The sequence below is a fragment of the Pongo abelii genome, chromosome 1, assembly GCF_028885655.2.
Source record: "Pongo abelii isolate AG06213 chromosome 1, NHGRI_mPonAbe1-v2.0_pri, whole genome shotgun sequence".
Taxonomy (NCBI): Eukaryota; Metazoa; Chordata; class Mammalia; order Primates; family Hominidae; genus Pongo; species Pongo abelii.
The window spans coordinates 13,066,716-13,087,633 of NC_071985.2; the positions used below are offsets into that span (position 1 = coordinate 13,066,716).

General features: G+C 48.1%; 1 protein-coding gene across 3 annotated transcripts in view; it reads right to left on the bottom strand.

Annotated features, from left to right (window-relative positions):
* The window catches only part of GPR137B (G protein-coupled receptor 137B), a 66,950-nt gene that overhangs the window by 29,259 nt on the left and 16,773 nt on the right, over positions 1–20,918 (bottom strand). For all 3 annotated transcript variants that reach the window (XR_008527714.2, XM_002809273.6, XM_063724579.1), the window contains exons 2-4: positions 11,370–11,419; positions 1,540–1,762; positions 154–303 (exon numbers count right to left, since the gene is read on the bottom strand). Coding sequence is in view for 2 of the 3 variants with exons in the window: in XM_002809273.6 (XP_002809319.3) it covers positions 154–303; positions 1,540–1,762; positions 11,370–11,419 (423 nt within the window). In the remaining variant the exon portion in view is untranslated. The remainder of the gene's footprint in view (positions 1–153; positions 304–1,539; positions 1,763–11,369; positions 11,420–20,918) is intronic.

Here is a 20,918-nt window from a genome sequence, read left to right on the forward strand (position 1 = left end):
AAGGATGTGTGTAGGTTATATGCAGATACTACACCATTTTATATCAGGGACTTGAGCATCCAGATTTTGGTACTTTCTGGGGTCCTGGAACCAATGCCTCGAGGATACCAAGGGTCCCTGGTCAGGTGACACCCCCTCAGCGCCCCCACTGACCTGGTCTGATACATTGTACCAGTCGTAATCAAAGGAATGGACGCTCTTGTTCTGAGAAAATGACAGGATGAACAGGTTGTAGCAGGCCCGAGAGGTGTAAAGCAGTATCACGGTGACACCGATGGCAGTCACTTGACACACGGAGGAGCCCTGGAAAAGAGGGAGAAGGAGGTATGGACCACTTCAGGTCCAAGACACCAGCCCCTTCCCCAGCCCCCGCCTGGTATCAGTCTGGTAAAGCCCTTTGGGATCTCAGGGCACTGTGGTCTCGTTGGGTCTTCCATCAGAGTCCTTTTCACACTCTTTCTTCCTACAATTTCAAGTGTCTTCATGTGGACCCTGGGACTTGGTTTGGAGATGCCTTTAACGGGGTTAAAATATGCACCATTTTCCCGTGGCCTAGAGTGTACGAGCAAGAAAGTCAGATGGCTTATTTGCTAAATCTCTAATGGCCACTGCTCAGCTCCAAGAGGATCTTCTTGGCTTCTACACGCAGCAGGTGGGCCCGGGCCAGGGCCTCTGGCTCAAGGAGGCAAGTAAACAATCTCAGAGGGACAACGGCTGGGGCAGAGCTCAGGACAGCTCTGTCCAGAGTCTCTGAGGCCGGGAATACAGGAGCCCTAATGTGACTTTGGGCTTGGAATTACCTGGAAATCAGTGATTTGTGCCCCACGTTATGAAGCTATCAATTTCCAAAGACAGTTAAAAGACCCCTGGCTCAAAATGGTTAACATGACCAAAAAACTAAAACTGACTTTTGAGTACGGTATTAGACAGTCGTTAACTAAATCTAAGATATTATTTTCTTTTGCCAGTAGTGCTTTGTTAGCTTGTGTGCCATAGGGGTGAGCTCAGTGGTATTCTGACAACCTATGATTCAACCCCTCCTATTAAAAACCGCAGTTCTGTTGTTAAAAGCCTTGAGTAGTCCGGGGACGGTGGCTCACACCTGTAATCCCAGCACTTTGGGAGGCCGAGGCGGGCGGATCACGAGGTCAGGAGATCGAGACCATCCTGGCTAACACGGTGAAACCCCGTCTCTACTAAAAAAAATACAAAAAATTAGCCGGGCGTGGTGGTGGGCGCCTGTAGTCCCAGCTACTCAGGAAGCTGAGACAGGAGAATGGCGTGAACCCGGGAGGCGGAGCTTGCAGTGAGCCGAGATCACCCCACTGCACTCCACTCCAGACTGGGAGATAGAGCGAGACTCCATCTCAAAAAAAAAAAAAAAAAAAAAGCCTTGAGTAGCCCCTGTGTGGGAGACAATAAAACAGAGAAAGTCAAGGCAAAATCAAGTCTAAAATTCATCAAAATGTACTTTTGCAAACCAGGAACTCTTTTTAGAACACGTTTCATGGGAGGGATCTTGACCGCATTTCCACCTACCTTGGACTCCAAGTAAATGTTGGCTAAGGACATCTTAGAGATTTTGTAGAGACAGATGGAGAGAGAGACGGCACACAGCACGAAGAGCGTGTCATTAATGGCCACTCGCACGGAGACGATAACCTTCCTCTCCCAATTTCCCGTCTTTACCAGCACAGCACAGGTTAAATTCACCAACAGGAAAACAAGGCTGATGAACAGGGAGGCCAGGTAGAGGGGCAACCTGGAAGGCATGAGAGCAACTTGTCAGCTGCACATCCCAGGTCAGTCTAGAAGGAAACTGAGATGTGTTTTGGTGAACTGCTAGAAGCAGACACACCAAAGGTGACATTTAAGAGCTTGGACTTTGGCAAGAGACGTTCCCAGATTCAAATTACAAACTGACCCCAAATTGTGCCTCTGGATGGTCCTTTACCTCTCTGAACCCCACTTTCCCTATCTGTGGGATGTTGTGAGGACTGAGAGCTCACACACGTTGGCTGGCGTGGACACTCGCTGAGCGCTCCCTACTCACAGCAAAGAGTGGAGAGCACAGCTCGGGACGGGGTTTTACAGGCATTCTGACAACTCCACATTGCTAGAATTAACTGAGACAAAATGCAACCTCTTTGAGCCTTGGTTCCATCACTTGAAAATAAGACTACGTAATACCTACCTTATGTGTAGGTCTTTTGTGGGGATTAGGTCAGATAATGAATTTGTATATTACATTTTTACTCCCAAAACTCATTACTGACGTGGAGTCCAGAGAGCACTCACTAATGTGATTAAAAATCTGCCACAGGCCGGGTGCAGTGGCTCACGCCTGTAATCCCAGTACTTTGGGAGGCCAAGGCAGGTGGATTGCTTGAGGTCAGGAGTTCAAGACCAGCCTGGCCAACATGGTGAAACCCCGTCTCTACTAAAGATACAAAAATTAGCTGGGTGTGGTGGCACGCACTTGTAATCCCAGCTACTCGGGAGGCTGAGGCAGGAGAATCACTTGAACCGGGAGGTGGAGGTTGCAGTGAGCCGAGATTGCGCCACTGCACTCTAGCCTGAGTGATAGAGCAAGACTCAGTCTCAAAAAAACAAAACAAAACAAGAAAAACACTGCCAAAGCAACTGCCCAAGAATCAACAGATGCAGAACTCTACTTCACTGGCCATTTTTAACCTGTAGTTTCTCAGAGCTACACACTTCCTAAGTGACCTGTGTAAAATCTATGGAAAGACCTGGACATGGAAACTGGGATTCCAGTCCCAGCTCTAGACATGCCACTGATGATAAGTCAATGGGTAGGGAGAGGGAGGGGTGAGAGAGAGAAAGAGGCAGACAGAGAAAAAGAGACAGAGAGGGGCAGGCGGTATGGGCCAAAGAGACCTTGGTTCCAGCCCACCCAGGTCCATGCCCAGCTACAGTTTTATTTCCTGCCCTCAGATTCCAGTGTCATATAACAACCCCCCACTTACTCAGGCTAATCTGAATGGCATTTTATGTCTTGTAATTATTAATTCACTACCCAATGGCAAAATCTCTCACATAACTTTCAGAACTCAGTTCTACCAAAGAACTTTGTCTGCCCGGCTCCTGCTCATCCTCTAGATCTTAGCTCAAACAGCACTGCAGCAAACACACCCCTGACCCTCCCTGTACCTCTTCACATGCACGCACACCATGGGTACACAGGCAGTCAGGTTTCTCTGACATCTGCTCTCCTGGTCCCCTGTATTTTAACTTCACAGACTTATCACAGTTTATAACAAAACAGATGGGCGACCATCTGATCAATGCCTGCGTCTCCCTTGACAGAAAGTCCCGTGGAAAATGAGACTCTCCATTTCCACTCTCTCCATCCACACTGTAGGTGGCAGGGTCTCCATGAAGAAGGTTTAAGGGGGAGGGAGGGAAGAAGGAAGGAGTCAGTCCAAAAAGCATGACATCAGCTATCAAGGGCTGCCCTTTTATTTCCTATGAATGCTCTAAGCACAGCAGCTGCTAGGTCTTCCCCTGGCTAGTGGGGAAACAACCCGACATAGGGGAATTAACTTTCTGGGAAGGTGGAAAGGACTGCAGGCTTCTCCCTGCACAGCCCTGTGCCGGGGGCTGGCTGCTCATCAGGCCCGTGCTGAGAGAGTGGGATGAAGATGAAGTGGCCTGGGCCCCCAAGCAGCTCAGGGGGCAGGAAGGTGCCACAGTAAGGAACGTGTGTGCCCTGGAGGAGGGACAAAGTACTTGCATCGGAGAGATGAGCGAGTCGGACATGCAGGAGGGGAGCCGCCACCCCAGCATGGCTGCAGTGGGATGGGAACAGTGCCCCCTGCCCCCCAAGAGCTGTGTGACGACAGAGAGCACTGTGAAGTCTTAGGGATTTGACCTCATGTGTCATGATGCACTCAGAGCTTTTCAAACAGAAACGTTAATGATTTGCCATGGACAGATTCTTTTCTAGGCCCTGATCGCTGAGCAAGGCCCCTCACTCTCTCATGTCACAGGCCCTGCTGTTCCCTCCACACCTCCAACCTCTTCCCCACCAGATTGTGGGCATGAGAGGGGCAGCCCCACCCTCCCACATCCCCAGCCTCAAAATGCCATGCCGGACTCCCGCTAAGTGCATATCCTTCAATTCTAGGACACACTCTTTGCTTCATGTTTTCGTGTCTCCACAGTCAGGATCATCTTGCACTATGGAACACTGTGCATTCAGCGTGGGAGTGTTTTCCTGGAACCTGTTGTAAAGCCCTTGGTGTAGGAGGTCAGAATCAGGAAACTGAAATTTGCATGCAACCTTGAGCCAGTCACCCAACCAAGCAAGCCCCGCTGCTTCCTCGTGTCTAGAGCTGGAGGTGGTTCCGTGTCAGTCTCTTGGGGTCATGGAGTGGGGCCAGGGAAATAATGCCTGTGGAGCTTTGAGGGCAGCACCTGGCTTACAGGGAGGTGTTACGGTTTTCGTGTGCTCTGCCCCATGTTCTCACAGTGATGGGGGAATCAGGGGAGGGGGGTATGGGCCAAAGGAGCTGTGGAGAGAGACAAAGGCAGGGCCACTTGGGAGTTACCAAAAATCTGTATTCCAGATTCTCAAAAGCCCTGCTTTTATTGTTTTATCCACCGTGCTTTTGTGAAGAGCACTAGATGGAAACATCCAGAACCGACGTGTACACACATTCCACGCAGCAGCCCCTGGGGAACGCACTGTCTGGCCACTTACGTTTTCCAGATGATTCCTCGTGGGTGCTGTTTGAAATACAGCTGACCCTTGAGCAATACAGGTTTGAACTGTGCAGGGCCACTTATGTATGGATGTCCCTCCACTGCCACCCTTGACACAGCAAGACCTTCCTCTCCCTCCTCCTCCTCCACTTACTCAGCATGAACACAATGAGGATGAAGACCTTGATGATCACCCACTTCCACTTAATAAGTAGAAAATTTGTTATCTCTTATGATTTTCTGTATTTTTTAAGAGACAGCATCTCTCTGTGTCACCCAGGTTGGAATGCAGTGGCACAATCATGGCTCACTGCAGCCTCAAACTCCTGGCCTCAAGTGATCCTCCCGTCTCAGCCTCCCAAAGTGCTGGGATTACAGCTGTGAGCCACCACACCTGGCCTACACTGTTCCTCAGAGAGTATGCTTGTTTCTGTAGCTTCAGTCATGACTTTTGTACGACTGACTTCAAACATCTTTTGTCTCAAGCCATGCCTCTGATCTGAGTTCCGGACTCATTTCCCTAACAGCCTGCCATTCGGAGGCCCTGCCCCCTCAAGCCAGCATGTCCCAATTCCCAATGTCCTTTTTTTTTTGAGTTGGGGTCTTGCTGTGTCACCCAGGCTGGAGTGCAGTGATGCAATCCTAGCTCACTGCAGCCTTGAACTCCTGGGCTCAAGCGATTCTCCCACTTCAGCCTCTTGAGTAGCTAGAACTACAAGCGCGTGCCACCGCACCCCGCCCCAGTGTCCCTCTTCTAACACGCCTCTAAGTGTTCCTATTTCTGTTAAAGGTGCCATAGCTTTTCATAGACTCTAACTGTAATGTTCTTCTTTGATTCCATCCACCCCCTATATAATCCATTGTCAAGGTCAGTAGATTCTTCATTCCCACTCTATCCACGCCTCCTGTGCCAGCCTCACACAGTCTCATGCCTCTGACCAGAACTAATGTAGTTTCCTAATTCACCTTTGCCCTAAAGCCCCACCCCGCATCTTCTAGAACCCAGCACTCAAGAGGCAGCTCAATCTATGGACAGGCTACATGCTAATCAAGCTGGTCGATTCCATGTTTTAAACATGTCCAGGTGTCTCCACCTCCTGTCTTTCCACAAGCTGATTTTTCTGCCTGGAACCTTCCTCCTTCTTGATTTTTGTCTATCAAATCCTATTCTCAGAGCCTTTAGGAGGCTTTGTTTAGTCTACTAAACAAAAGCCTGTTATTATCTTAGGAAAGGAGGCTGTGTTGGGAGATTTGAAACAATATGGAAAAAATATGTGTGACCTAACATCAAGCTAAAAAGTCAGGATGCAAAATTGGAAATGCAATATAGATATCAACTTTGTCTTGGGAAATCTATATAAAACCCTACAATGGAATACATCATTGTATTTCCTTAGGGCTGGGGGGGGTGGTTTATGTTGGGAGGAGGGAAAGTTCAGTGGACTTGCTTGCTTTCTTTCCACATGTCTATCTTTTTCTATTGTATAATTTTTTTCCTGATATGCTTGTTATCACCTTTATAATGCAAAACCATCTTGCAAAACAAGTTTTTTTTTTCCCTCTATGCCTGCAGCTGTGGTAGAAAGGGAGCAATCTGGAGGTGTGGTGAGGGGGTTTTCAAAGGGGGCCAGAATAAACTGTATCAAAAAAGTATGTTTCCACAGAAACAGAGTTTTGTACACTGCCCCCAAAACTACTTCTTTTTAACCTAAACCATAGGGCCAGGATAAATAGTTCATCCTGGCATGATGACAGAAATGACCCAAAGAAATAAAACAATCAGTGTGACCCAGCATCTGGGAAGACCACTTTGTTTGTGGGACCAGAAGGATCAGTGCTGCTGGTCAGCAAATGCAGGGATGAGGTGAGTCTTCAAGGCAGCCAACACAACAGTGCCTGGCCACCTCCTACTGTGAGGGGACAGAAACAAGGCGTAAAGCATTGTTTAAATTTATCTCCCAATACCATCAATTCCTTCCTTCCTTTCTTCCCTCCCTCCTTCCTTCCTCTCTCTTTCTCTCTCTTTCCCTCCCTTTCTTTCTCTCTTTCCCTTCCTTCCTTTCTTCCTTTCTCTCTCTCTCTTTCCCTCCCTCCCTCCCTTTCATCCCTTTCTTTCTTCTCTTTTTTTTGAGACAGGGTCTTGCTCTGTCACCCAGGCTGGAGAGCAGTAGTGCAATCACAGCTCACTGCAGCTTCAACCTCTTAGGCTCAAGCGAGTCTCTCACCTCGGCATTCCGCACCACCACGCCCAGCTGATTTTTTTATTTTGTAGAGATGGGATCTTGCTCTGTTGTCAACGGCTCGTCTTGAACTCCTGGGCTCAAGTGATGCTCCCACCTCAGCCTCCCAAAGCGCTGGGATTACAAACATGAGCCACTGCTTTTTCACTTAAAGAAAGGGAAAAGCATGCCAGGCATGGTGGCGTGTACCTGTAATCCCAGCACTCTGGGAGGCTGAGGCGGGAGAGTCGCTTGAGTCCAGGAATTCAAGACCAGCCTGGGCAACATAGCAAGACCCTGTCTCTACAAAAAAAAATTTTTTTTTTAATTAGCTGGATGTGGTGACATGCACCTGTATTCCAAGCTACTCAGGAAGCAGAGGCAGGAGGATCGCTTGAGCCCAGGAGATTAAAGCTATAGTGAGCTATGATTGCACCACCGCCACTGCACTCCAGCCTGGGTGAGACCTTGTCTCTTTAAAAAAAAAAAAAAAGGAAAACCTGGCTCACTATATTTTTTACTTATTTAAAAAAATCACAAAGCTAGAGGGCAAACAGTTGGAAATGTTTAAAATCAACGTGCTCTTCAGCACTCCCATGCCAAATGTTCACATTTCTTAAACCAAATAAATTAAAATACACAGACTGAGAAAGAGAAGGCCTGAATCAAATTGCCTTCCATTCCAGCAAAACTCTGAGCTAGCAGATGTGGGAGGGTAGAGGTGGTTTTACGTGAAAAATAAAGTGATTCTTGGCTGAGTTGAATATAAATTATCTTCAAAACCAGTGAATTACTACAGGAATAGATTGGAGTGGAAAGTTTCAACGAGTTCTAGACTAATGGCTCATGTTTTATTTCAAGTGAGTTATGATTAAATGAGGGAAGCCAATCTATTTAGAAGCCAACATACCAAGGCATCTCAAGGGAGAGACTGTGGCGTGAAATGTCTCTAGCGGCATCTGGTTTAAGAGAACTGAGGAATTCTATAGATGAGGCTAAGGATGTGCCTACACAGGAATACCTCCCAGTATTTCTTTATATTTGGCAACAAAATCACTAGGACTGGGTTAACAGGCATGTCCCATTGAAACCTCACCCTCCTGTTTCAAGGAACTCTCCAACCTCGCTGGCCTAAACATCTCACTTTTTTTTTTTTTTTTTTTTTTTTGAGATGGAGTTTTTGTTCTTGTTGCCCAGGCTGGAGCGCAATGGCGCAATCTCGGCTCACTGCAACCTCAACCTCCTGGGTTCAAGTGATTCTCCTGCCTCAGCCTCCCAAGTAGCTGGGATTACAGGCATGCGCCATCATGCCTGGCTAATTTTTGTATTTTTAGTAGAGATGGGGTTTCACCATGTTGGCCAGGATGGTCTCGAACTCCTGATCTCAGGTGATCTGCCTGCCTCGGCCTCCCAAAGTGCTGGGATTACAGGCATGAGCCACCGCGCCCAGTCCCAAACATCCCACTTTTAACATCTGGATCCAAATATATTCCTCCCCATCTTCTCCCTTCATTTCTGCGAATCCCTTCCCAATAAAATGCAGCCATACGTGTCAGCATAGCCTGTCTTCGAGGTATACTTTGGCTCAAGGATCAAGTGAGGACTGCCCCATGCACAAATCTTCTCACCCGAAGACCCCAGTCCCCGTGCTCAGAGGTTGAAAGCTTTTTAAACAATTTCCTTTCTGACCAGTGCTTTCGTATTCCACATCTAGAAGACATCTAATTACCCCAGCCTCAACTGCTTCCAAGATAAAATCAGTTCCACGGTCCGATCAGACAGAACGTTCTCCTCCCGTGCCCATCTTCATTCATGCTTTGACCTACATTTCTGGTTGGGGGGATGCAGGACAAAGACTACAGATGCAGAGGAGAGGCTACTATCTTGTTACTGGAGAAGAGAGGGAACTGTCTACTTGTACTTTATACAGGTTGAACATCCCTAACCCAAAAATTCAAAATCCGAAATGCTCCAAAATCCGAAACTTTTTGAGCATCAATCAACATGATGCCACAAATGGAGAATTCCACACCTGACTTCATGTGATGGACTGCAGTCAAAACACAGTTACAACTGTTTTATGCTGAGTTATTAAAAATGTTGTATAAAAGTGCCTTCAGGATATGTGTATAAGGTGTATCTGAAACATAAATACATTTCGTGTTAGATTTGTGTCCCATCCAATCCCCTCATCTCTCATTAGGTATACAAAAATATTTCTTTTTCCTTTTTTTTTTTTTTGAGACGGAGTCGCTGTGTTGCCCAGGCTGGAGTGCAGTGGCATGATCTCCACACACTGCAACCTCCACCCTTTAGGCTTAAGCGATTCTCCCATTTCAGCCTCCTGAGTAGCTGGGATTACAGGCGCCTGCCACCACACCCAGCTAATTTTTGTATTTTTAGTAGAAACGGGGTTTCACCATGTTGGCCAGACTGGTCTCAAACTCCTGACCTCAAATGATCCACCTGCTTCGGCCTCCCAAAGTGCTGGGATTACAGGAGTAAGCCACTGTGCCCGGCCTGTATATGCAAATATTTCAAAATCCAAAAAAATCTGAAATCTGAAATATTTTTGGTCTCAAGCATTTCAGATTAGGGACACTCAACCTGTACTTTAAATTGCTCTCCTTGGGACCAACATCATCTCACAGCGGACGCTGAAGTTCCACCGGAGCCTGGTAGAGACGTGAACTGAACCACGTACAAAGCAGTGAAGGGAGACAGCAAGATCCGGTAAAAAACAAAACAAAGCCCGGGACGGTGAGTCTTGGGACTTGTATCTTGGCCCAGGCACCTTCACAGAACTTTCTGAACTTGAGAGAAACTTTCTGAACTGGTTTCCTTGGATATAAACTCGGGATTAAACTATTACACCTTCAGAATTTTAAGTAAAAAGTCTTTACATATTTTTAGATGATATATATTTAAATAAAATATGTATACGATTTAACATATTTTAAAAAATGACAAAATAACTTTTCATTTTGACCCAAGGAGGCAATGGCCAGAGTCACCTTTTCAGAAATGTTTGCCGTTGGCAGTGGAGTTCTCCTGGGCAGAGATGCCAGAACCCCTGGACTCACGCTGCACCCCCTCGCCTCTTCCAGAGGCCTGTTCTCCTCCCCCAACCCCAGTCAAACCTGACCATTCTTTTTTTTTTTGAGATGGATTCTCACTCTGCTGCTCAGGCTGGAGCACAGTGGTGCAATCTTGGCTCACTGCAACCTCTGCTTCCTGAGCTCAAGTGATTCTCCCACCTCAGCCTCCTAAGTAGCTGAGACAACAGATGTGCGCTACCTCGCCCGGCTAATTTTTGTATTTTTAGTAGAGACAGGGTTTCACTATGTTGGCCAGGCTGGTCTCGAACTCCTGACCTCAAGTGATCCGCCCACCTTGGCCTCCCAAAGTGCTGGGATTACAGGCGTGAGCCACCGTGCCCGGCCAAACCTGACTATTCTTTAAGCCACTGGTTCTCGGCCTTAGGAAAGTCATAGGCCTCTCCCCTCTGGGGAGCGCTACGAACCGCTCCATAGGAAAATGCAGATCCCCCTCCTCACATAACTTAAGAGGTTCCCTTCCAGATTACACTCCGGCACAAGCCTCTCTTCTTCCACAAAACGTCCATGCCTCTCAGTGTCCATGTTTTTGGCATGTTGCACATCCTGCTCTGCCTGATTCTGTAAGCCTTTGTGTTAAGCCATCTTTACAAATACAGAGTGTTCACTTCTCAGCTATAACACATTCTTCCTCCTGGTGCCTAAATGAGCACTGAATGGTCAGAACAGTAATTCTGGATGTGGATGGATACCCTGCAAGCAGCTGTGTAGCAACTTAGGGTTCAATGGGTGCTGAAGTTCTGGAAAACAAGGAGCCGGAGCCCACCAGCAGCTGAGACAAGGCAGGCAAGGCCACCAGGTGGCAGGCTGCAGGGGCGAGGCCCTTCCACAGCTACAGCTGCAGCTGCAGCTGCACCTGCACCTGCACCTGCACCTGCACCTGCAGTGGGAGCGTGGGAGGTGCGGGATGGGGAAGAGGGAGCACCTGGCAAAGCACTGCATCTTCAAGGAACCCTGTTTCCTTCTGCTGAGGCTCTTACTTCTTAAGTGCCTCAGAAAGGTTTAGAGGCAACATACACCTATTTTATTCCCATCTATTTCCTCCTGTTAGGAAAGGCACCAGGCTCTTGTTTCTGAACTGGGTAAGTATGATGCAAGTCCCCATGATTCATGAAGTCATGATTTGATGACCTGACCCTCACCGGCAATGCACATGATGCGCACAATGTGGGCAGCCAGCCAGCAGGCAGGACTGTTTCCGGCGGCTCACAGAGCAGCGATGTGTGCAAACCCCAATGGAGAGATGAGATTCCTGTGTCGGCACTTTCCCCTTCTACCACAGAAAGAGATGCCCCGCAGTACTTACCGGTATTTGAGTAATTCTGGAGAATATTTTGACTTGGCTTTGAAAATCACCTGCAACGACAGAAAAACATGGCAGGTTGGGGTCCAATATGTTGACAGAACCAGACTGATACCATCACTGGGAATTCCTCTGCCCCCTCATCCCCCAGCGCTGGGGCACGTTTTTTGTAATTGAAACGTCCATATTTGTTATGCCAAACATTTCTTATGTTGCACATACAGTTTTAATAGTAAAGGAATTCGAACATGGTTAAAAAAGAAAACAAAAGTAAATGTATTACTAGTCTACCATAGGCAAGTACTTCTGTTAAGATTCTTTTTTTTTTTTTTTGAGACAGAATTTCACTCTTGTTGCCCAGGCTGGAGTACAATGGCGCCATCTCGGCTCACTGCAACCTCTGCCTCCCGGGTTCAAGTGATTCTCCTGCCTCAGCCTCCCGAGTAGCTGGGATTACAGGTGTCACCACACCCAGTTAATTTTTGTATTTTTAGTAGAGATGGGGTTTCACCATGTTGGCCAGGCTGGTCTCGAACTCCTGACCTCAGGTGATCTGCCCACCTCAGTCTCCCAAAGTGCTGGGATTACAGGCGTGAGCCACCACACCTGGCCTTAAGATTCTTATTTAAGATAAACAGTCCACTCTCTTTATTAGAATTTTTGCTGGCACCAAATTAGTAAGTGTCTGCCTACCCAGGCCTCAAACTTTGCAGTACATTTAAAATAACAAAACATCTTTGGACAAAAGAAGTATCAAATTGGACTGTTTTCTAAAACAGAAATATTGCAGACTGGCGTTTCTCAAGCTCTTTTCTAAGTCTTCACAATTGCTGAATTGCCCACACACACTGGATGGCAGAGAGCCTGGCAGAGCCTTCGAGAAGGTGAAGAGGAGGCAGAAGGTAGGTGTCCACATATGCTTCCACTCCCCAGAAAAGGAGGCTGCTACTGCTACAGCACATGCTGGAGATTCAAGCAGGGGCCCAGGCTCATGCGGATCTCAGTGGGGGGTCTCTGAGGACTAGGGTAGCCTGTGGAGCAGTTACACATGAGCACATGGATCCCTGGTGTTTAACAGGGTTGCAGTACAGTACTGGGAGAAGGAAAGAAAGGGTGTGGAAGACTGGAGGAGAAAGGACAGCTTTTCAGAAACAATCTGTCGAGCATCTGAAGACCGCCGTTCTGGCAAGTCTGGACTCTTTGACCAACATCTCTCCATTCTCCCACCGCACCCCCTCATCCCCCAGCCCCTGGCAACCACCACTGTACCACAAGTACCACTGTACTCTCTGTTTCTATGAGTTCTAACTTGTTTAGATTCCACATATAAGCGGGATCTATTTGTCTTTCTGTGACTGGCTTATTTCACTTAGCGTAGTGTCCTCCAGCCATGTTGAGTAAGTCCTGGGGAGCTCTCCTACAGCGTGGTGACTACAGTCAGTAACAATGTATTGTTTACCTGAAATTTGCTAGGAGAGATCTTAAGTGTTCTCACCACAAAACAAGGGTGGGCAACTATGTGACGTGATGGATATGTTGTTAACTAGCTTGATTGTGGGAATCATTCCTTATGCACATGTATTATCAAAACATCACGGTGCACACTTTGAATATATTCCATCTTTGTCAATTATACCTCAATGAAGCTAGGGCGGGGATAGAAGACTCACATCCCCACTTGCAAGCAAGCTGCTCTCCATGGAGTTCCTAAACCTACCCTTGGCCTCGGGGCCTTTCCTCCCACAGCCCCCTGAAGCTCCTGAACCCCGGTGCTCAACATGCATACCCGCCTGGTCCTCCTCTCCCTCCTGAATCCCCCAGTCACATCCACTCTCCGCTGCTTCTCAGGGAGGAGGCTGAAATGGGAGGATCGCTTGGGCCCAGGAGTTCAAGACCACCCTCGCCAACATAGTGTGAGGCCTCAGCTCTTAAAAAAAAAAACCCATAAGATAATGATCTTATGACGGCCAGGCACGGTGGCTCATGCCTGACCTCAAGTGCTCCACCCACCTCGGCCTCCCAAAGTGCTGGGATTACAGGCGTTAGCCACTGTGCCTGGCCATTCCTAAAGATTTCTAAGTAAGCACCTCTTCCCTTTTATAACCTCCGAACTTCATACGTGAGGCTTCCAATCTTCTAGAAGAATTATTTGGTTCTGCTATGAGTTTTCTCTTTGTCATAAATCCTTTTTGGAAGTAGGGAGGAGGTAGGGATTTACACCATATATACATTAAAATATTTTTCTCTGGTAATGGCACAATAGATGGCTCAGTACAGTGACCCTCCTTTAAAGGAGTCCTGGTTCCACTTTATCTGACAACCCACCACGGGATTTTAGGCAAGACACGTCACCTTTGGTATTTCTCTGACATCCATAAAAAGAAATGTTACCAAACAACCTCTCTTAGAAACAAGAAATAGATTAATACATGACTCCAAAGTTCCATTACAAAATATGCTACTGATGTCACGCAACGCAGAACAATGCCTTTCTGTTAAACAGTCCTGAGGGATCTTGCTTTTAATAACTGAGGCTTCTTCACAAATGCCAAAGTGAGAAGAAGAAACTACAGAATTTTTTTTTAAATGTTTGACCCGTTCAATATAAAAATCTGTTTTGATATTTTGCCCACTTAGTGGGGTTTACCAAGCGGTAGGTAACCCAGTTCAACGCGCCTGGATTACTCTTACCCAACACATGAAGTGGCTGTACTGCAGCGCTCCTGGCCACCACATATAAATGTTCATATGCTTTGCCCAATGATTCCACTTGTAAGAATTTATTCTGAGGCAGGCCTTCTCAAGGTGTTCCAGCAGAACTGGAAATTGGTAAGAAATATGACTGAAAATAAACGTCACGTGATCAAACAAATTTAGAAACTGCTAGGAAAACTTTTTCCCCCTGCAGGAAATGTAAGAGCCTTTCAAAGGCAAATATATTGTCAGTCTTCAAGAGAAACATATGGTATACAGTGGTTTTCCAAATTTATTTGACCAATTACAGTCTTCCTAATGAGCGTTCCCGGGAATAGAGTTTGGGAAGCACTGCGCTATGGAACCAAGTATGAACACAAGGTTCACTGCAGCCTTCATAAGAGTAATGATAACAGTAACAACAACAAAGGAGAGGCAACAGCAACTTTAAGATGCTCCCCAGCCTTTACTCCATGAACATGAACACAGATCAAGCAATGCACTGAGTACAAGAGGGCCCTGGAGTTCACCATTCTAGCCCTGAAAGGCAAGGATGACTTACGCCAGCCAAGATGCGGATAACTCACAAACCCTTACTCATTTCATCACTAGGTCCACCTCCCTGCCTGGAGGGAAAAAGTCATCAGCATATCAAGGCACAATCTGATGTTAAATCAGTCATTTTCATCCTCCCAAGCTCAAAGCCATGGGTGCAAACATCAAAATAAAAGCCTTGACCATGGTTTTGAAAAGCTCTATCCACTTCTTATAATTTGTGGCAATAGATCTTGAATTCAGGCTGGGTGCAGTGGCTCATGCCTGTAATCCCAGCACTTTGAGAGGCTGAGGCAGACGGATCACCTGAGGTCAGGAGTTCGAGACCAACCTGGCCAACATGGTGAAACCCTGTCTCCTCTAAAACTATAAAAATTAGCTTGGTGTGGTGGCAGGTGCCTGGAATCCCAGCTACTTGGGAGGCTGAGGCAGGAGAATTGCTTGAACCCGGGAGGCAGAGGTTGCAGTGAACTGAGATCACACCATTGCACTCCAGCCTGGGCAACAAGAGCAAAACTCCATCCATCTATCTCTCTCTCTTTCTCTCTCTCTCTCTCTCTCTCTCTCTCTCGAATTGATCTGGGCACTATTCAAGCTGCGCTGAGAAACTCTTCCTTAATCCTTCAGGTTAATTCCTAAACTTAAGTTCTTTAAAGTTGTGTTTGAATTCCTGGCATGTGAAACTGAAATAATATATATATGTACTTACATTATCTATATAACTTATTCTATAGATAATATCAGCACACACACATATAATTTCTGTACAACTTTTGCCCTCGTTAATTAAAGGGCATAAACCAAGTTTTCAAAAACAAAAATCTAAACTCTCTCACCCACTCCCCTCTGTGTTCTGAGAGACTTTGCTAAAGACTGGTGGGCGTCCGGAACTTGAGCTAAACCTCCTGGCTCACCCTGGCTCTCTGGCCGGCCGGGCTCTCATATCCGGCTGCCCATCTCTGCCAGTCTGCACCGGCTCCCACTGACCTTTGCAGGAACTCAGCTGGGAGGGGCGACAGCTCCTGTGGGGAGGCAGACATGAATTCTGCTGTCATATTCTCTGGTGCTTTGACAGCACGGGCACCCCCTGCTCAGTGTCCCCAGCTGTACAAGAATGAAAAAGAGGGAGGTGTGACCCCTATGAGAGGCTAAGGAACAAATGAGGCCAGATGAAAATTCACATCATCCTGGCTTTCCAATTGGTGGTGTTCAAGTCAGGTCAACTGATACTCAGCACTGAGTCTGCATCAGACCCTGGGTTGGACCCAAGAATTGTAAAAAGGAGGAGAAGCTGGGTCTGTCCCAGAGAAAAACACAGGCAGACAGACATGTCAGTAATAAGCACCAGTGGTGTGAGGAGGTGTAGGAAGTGTGAGAGGTGTGGGGAGGCATGGGGAGGTGTGGAGAGGCATGGGGGCTGTGAGGAGGGGATGAAAAGTGTGAGGAGGCATGGGAGGTGTGAGGAGGTATGAGAGGTGTTGAAAGCATGGGGAGGTGTGGGAGGTGTGGGAGGTGTGGGAGGAGATGGGAGGAGATGTGAAAAGTGTGTCGCGGTATGGGAGGTGTGGGAAGTGTGAGGCAGTATGGGAGGTGTGAGGAAGTGTGAAAAGTGTGGAGGCATGGGAGGTATGAGGAGGTGTATTAGTCTGTTTTCATGCTGCTGATGAAGACATATCTTAGACTGGGAAGAAAAAGAAGTTTAATTGGACTTACAGTTCCACATGGCTGGGGAAACCTCAGAATCATGGTGGGTGGCAAAAAGCACTTCTTACGTGGCAGCAGCAAGAGAAAAAAATGAGGAAGCAAAAGCGGAAACCCCTGATAAACCCATCAGATCTCCTGAGACTTATTCACTATCACGAGAATAGTACAAGAAAGACTGGCCCTCGTGATTCAATTACCTCCTCCCAGGTCCCTTCCACAACACATGGGAATTCCGGGAGATACAATTCAAGTTGAGATTTGGAGGGGGACACAGCCAAACCATATCATTCCATCCCTGGCCCCTCCTAATCTCATGTCCTCACATTTCAAAACCAATCATGCCTTCCCAACAGTCCCCCAAAGTCTTGACTCATTTCAGCATTAACCCAAAAGTCCACAGTCCAAAGTTTCATCTGTGATAAGGCAAGTCCCTTCTGCCTATGAGCCTGTAAAATCAAAAGCAAGCTAGTTACTTCCTAGATACAATGGAGATACAGGCATTAGGTAAATACAGCCGTTCCAAATGGGAGAAAGTGGCCAAAACAAAGTGGTGACACGGCCCACACAAGTCTGAAATCCAGCAGGTCAGTCAAATTTTAAAGCTCCAAAATGACCTCCTTTGACTCCAAGTCTCACATCCAGGTCACAGTGATCCAAGAGGTGGGTTCCCATGGTCTTGGGCAGCTCCATCCCTGTGGCTTTGTGGGGTATAGCCTCCCTCCCGGCTGCTTTCACGGGCTGTGTTGAGTGTCTGTGGCTTTTCCAGGAGCATGATGCAAGCTGTCGGTGGATATACCATTCTGAGGTCTGGAGGACAGTGGTCCTCTTCTCACAGCTCCACTAGGCAGTGCCCCAGTAGGGACTCTGTGTGGGGGCTCCGACCCTACATTTCCCTTCTGCACTGCCCTAGCAGAGCTTCTCCATGAGGGCCCCACCCCCACAGCAAACTTTTGCCTGGGCATCCAGGCATTTCCATACATCTTCTGAAATCTAGGTGGAGGTTCCCAAACCTCAGTTCTTGACTTCTGTGCACCTGCAGGCTCAATACCACATGGAAGCTGCCAAGGCTTGGGGCTTCCACCCTCTGAAGCCACAGCCCGAGCTCTACGTTGGCCCCTTTCAGCCATGGCTGGAGCAGCTGGAACACAGGGCACAAAGTCCCTAGGCTGCACACAGCATGGGGACCCTGGGCCCAGCCCACAAAAGGGACTTAGGGCCTATGATGGGAAGGGCTGCCGTGAAGGTCTCTGACATGGCCTGGGGACATTTTCCCCATGGTCTTGAGGATTAACATTAGGCTCTTTGCTACTTATACACATTTCTGTAGCCTGCTTGAATTTCTTCCCAGAAAATGGGTTTTTCCTTTCTATTGTATAGTCAGGCTGCAAATTTTCTGAATTTTTATGTTTTGTTTCCCTTTTAAAACTGAATGCCTTTAAGAGTACTGAAGTCACCTCTAAATGCTTTGCTGCTTAGAAATTTCTTCTGCCAGATACTCTAAATCATCTCTCTGAAGTTCAAAGTTCCACAAATCTCTAGGGCAAGGGTAAAATGCCACCAATCTCTTTGCTAAAACATAACAAGAGTCACCTTTGCTCCAGTTCCCAGAAAGTTCCTCATCTCCATCTGAGACCACCTCAGCCTGGATTTTATTGACCATATCACTATCAGCATTTTAGGCAAAGCCATTCAACAAGTCTCTAGGAAGTTCCAAACTTTCCCACATTTTCCTATCTTCTTCTGAGCCCTCCAACTGTTGCAATCTCTGTCTGTTACCCAGTTCCAAAGTTGCTTCGCATTTTTGGGTATCTTTTCAGCAACACCCCACTCCTGGTACTAATTTACTATATTAGTCCATTTTCACACTGCTGATAAAGGCATACCCTAGACTAAGCAGAAAAAGAGGTTTAATTGGACTTACAATTCCACATGGCTGGGGAGGCCTCAGAATCACGGCAGGAGGCGAAAGGCATTTCTTACATGGTGGCAGCAAGAGAAAAAAAAAGAGGAGGAAGCAAAAGCAGAAACCCCTGATAAACCCATCAGATCTTGTGAGACTTATTCATCATCACAAGAATAGCATGGGAAAGACCAGCCCCCATGATTCAATTACCTCCCTGTGGGTCCCTCCCACAACACGTGGGAATTCTGGGAGATACAATTCAAGTTGAGATTTGGATGGGGACACAGCCAAACCATAACAGGAGGTGTGAAAAGCATGTAGAGGTGTGGGAGGCGTGAGGAGGTGTGAGTGGGAGGTGTGAGGAGGTGTGAGTGGGAGGTGTGAGGAGGTGTGAGGAGTTGTGATGTGAGGAGGTGGGAAAAGTGCATGGAGGTGTGGGGAAGCATGAGGAGGTGTGGGAAGCATGAGGAGGTGTGAACCTGCATGTGGACTTAGGAGTGGTGAGGGAGGGGGTGAGGAGAGGTGCTGCAGGAGCCTGGAGCTGGGGAGGGCAGCAGAAGGCCGGGCTGGGGTGCAGACCAGCCAGGAAGAGGCTGCTGTCCAGGGTAAGGGTGCGGAGAGCTTCATGGGAGCAGTGGCACAGCTGGAATGCAGACCTGTGCTATGAGAAGGGTCCCTGGGGTACAGAGCAGAGCAAAGGCTGCAGACCGTGGGTTGACAGACAAGGTGAAAACGAAGGCAAATCAGAGGCCCAACACAGATTCATGATGCCTGGGCCTGGAGGGCGTGGCGGGGAAATGGAGGGTGACCACTAAGAGGCACGGGGTTCCTTCTGGGGTGGAAAAGGTCTACAGTGGACTGTGGGGTCACTGCGCAACTCTGAATATGGTACACTTCGAGATGGGGACAGCACAGAAAATGTGAATTATATCTCAATAAAGCTGTTATTTAAAAAAAACAAAAAGACAAAAAAAAACTAAGAGTAGGGAGGAGGTCAAAGAGCAGTCCCCTCAGTGGTCAAGGCCTCAAAGACTGCAGGGGAGAGAGGCCCCGGGCAGGAGACAGGGTGTCCAGTGCGGCTGAGAGGCTGGACCACTTCACCTTAAGCTGCCACAGGGCCTGGCCAAGGGCAGGCTCGGCTGACGGGGAGGCTGGAGGGGGAACAGGCAGGCCCTGGATGGCAGCAGGAGGAAGTGGGAGCAGTGAGTCAATTCAAGAGCATAAACTGCTTTCCAAAAGCGCATGTTTGTGAAATGCAAGAGAGAGGTTATTCAGGGGGTCCAGACCTTGTTTTTAAGATGGGGAGACCTGAGCATGCTTGTGGACAGACAGAAGGAGCCTGGGTCCTGAGAAGGGCAGACAGGGAGAGGCAGGAGGCAGGGAAGGGTGGAGGGCCGAGAAACTGAGGCAGCAGGGAGGGGTCTGAGGGAGCATGGCAGGGACAGCCATGGGGGTGCCATCTGCCTAATGACAGGGACCCCGGGGAAGTGAGGTTGGGTTGGAGAGTCCCAGCTGCTTCTTGGGGAACCCGCTCAGGAACTGAACGGTGGGTAAATGAGCCCCACTTCCTTTCCCTCCCCTTCCTTGGGCTCCACACAGCCTCTGAAAACACCAGGGTTTTTCAGGGCTTCCCCCATTGCGGCAAAAAGGATGGGAGGACAGGGGAGGGGAGCAGAATCAGGCCTGAAGGAGAAAGAAGAAATTGCGGCAACTTTCATCGGAAACCCTGAAGTTTGTCATCTGGTGAAAATAAAGCATTTCTCCCTAATGGCAAATTCCTTTCGGTTTTAGCATCGTTTCTTCTGCTTTTGAAAGTCCCACCTAGAACCTCAGCAGAACCTAGAATAGATCTGGTGATGGCACTGTGGGTGATGCTGGCTTTTTGACTGTTGAAGGCTGAGCCGCGGCTGGGAGATGTCCCCAGCTGGCTGCTGTCAGGCGCTGGGGAATGTTCGAGAGCCCTCATGGGCTTTCCGCACCACCCACTCCCACAGTGGGCCAAGGCCTCCTCATCCCGGACCTGTGGGCGACTTGTGCCCCCTCAGTAACCCAGGCCTTCACCCCATCCTTTCGGATGACACAGGAGGGCCTAGAGCTCTGCATGTGACGTACTTGTTTCGACAGAAGCATAAAGGCCTTTGAGCAGCTGCTGGACTCTGCCCCCTGCCCTCATAAATCAGTCTGTTCACGCGTCACTGATTTGTTCCCACCCTTTGAACTCCTGCTTGCCTATTTGTTCTTTTTCTTTTCTTTTTTTTTTTTCTGCAAACTCTGCCTCCTAAGTTCAAGTGATTCTCCTGCCTCAGCCTCCCGAGTAGCTGAGATTACAAGCACCCGCCACCATGCCTGGCTCATTTTTGTATTTCTACAAATACAAAAAGAGACGGGGTTTCACAATGTTGATCAGGCTGGTCTTGAACTCCTGACCTCGTGATCCGCCTGCCTCGGCCTCCCAAAGTGCTGGGATTACAGGCATGAGCCACCCCGTCCAGCCTATTTTTTCAACTACTAACTCAAGCTGACATTTGCTGTCTTACAATCTTTCTGTTTGTTTTTAAGAGACGGGGTCTTGCTGTCACCCAGGCTGGAGTGCAGTGGTGCCATCAGAGCTCATTGCAGCCTCCATATTCCTGGGCTCCAGGGATCCTCCTGCCTTAACTTCCTGAGTAGCTGAGACTATGTACAGGTGCAGCCCA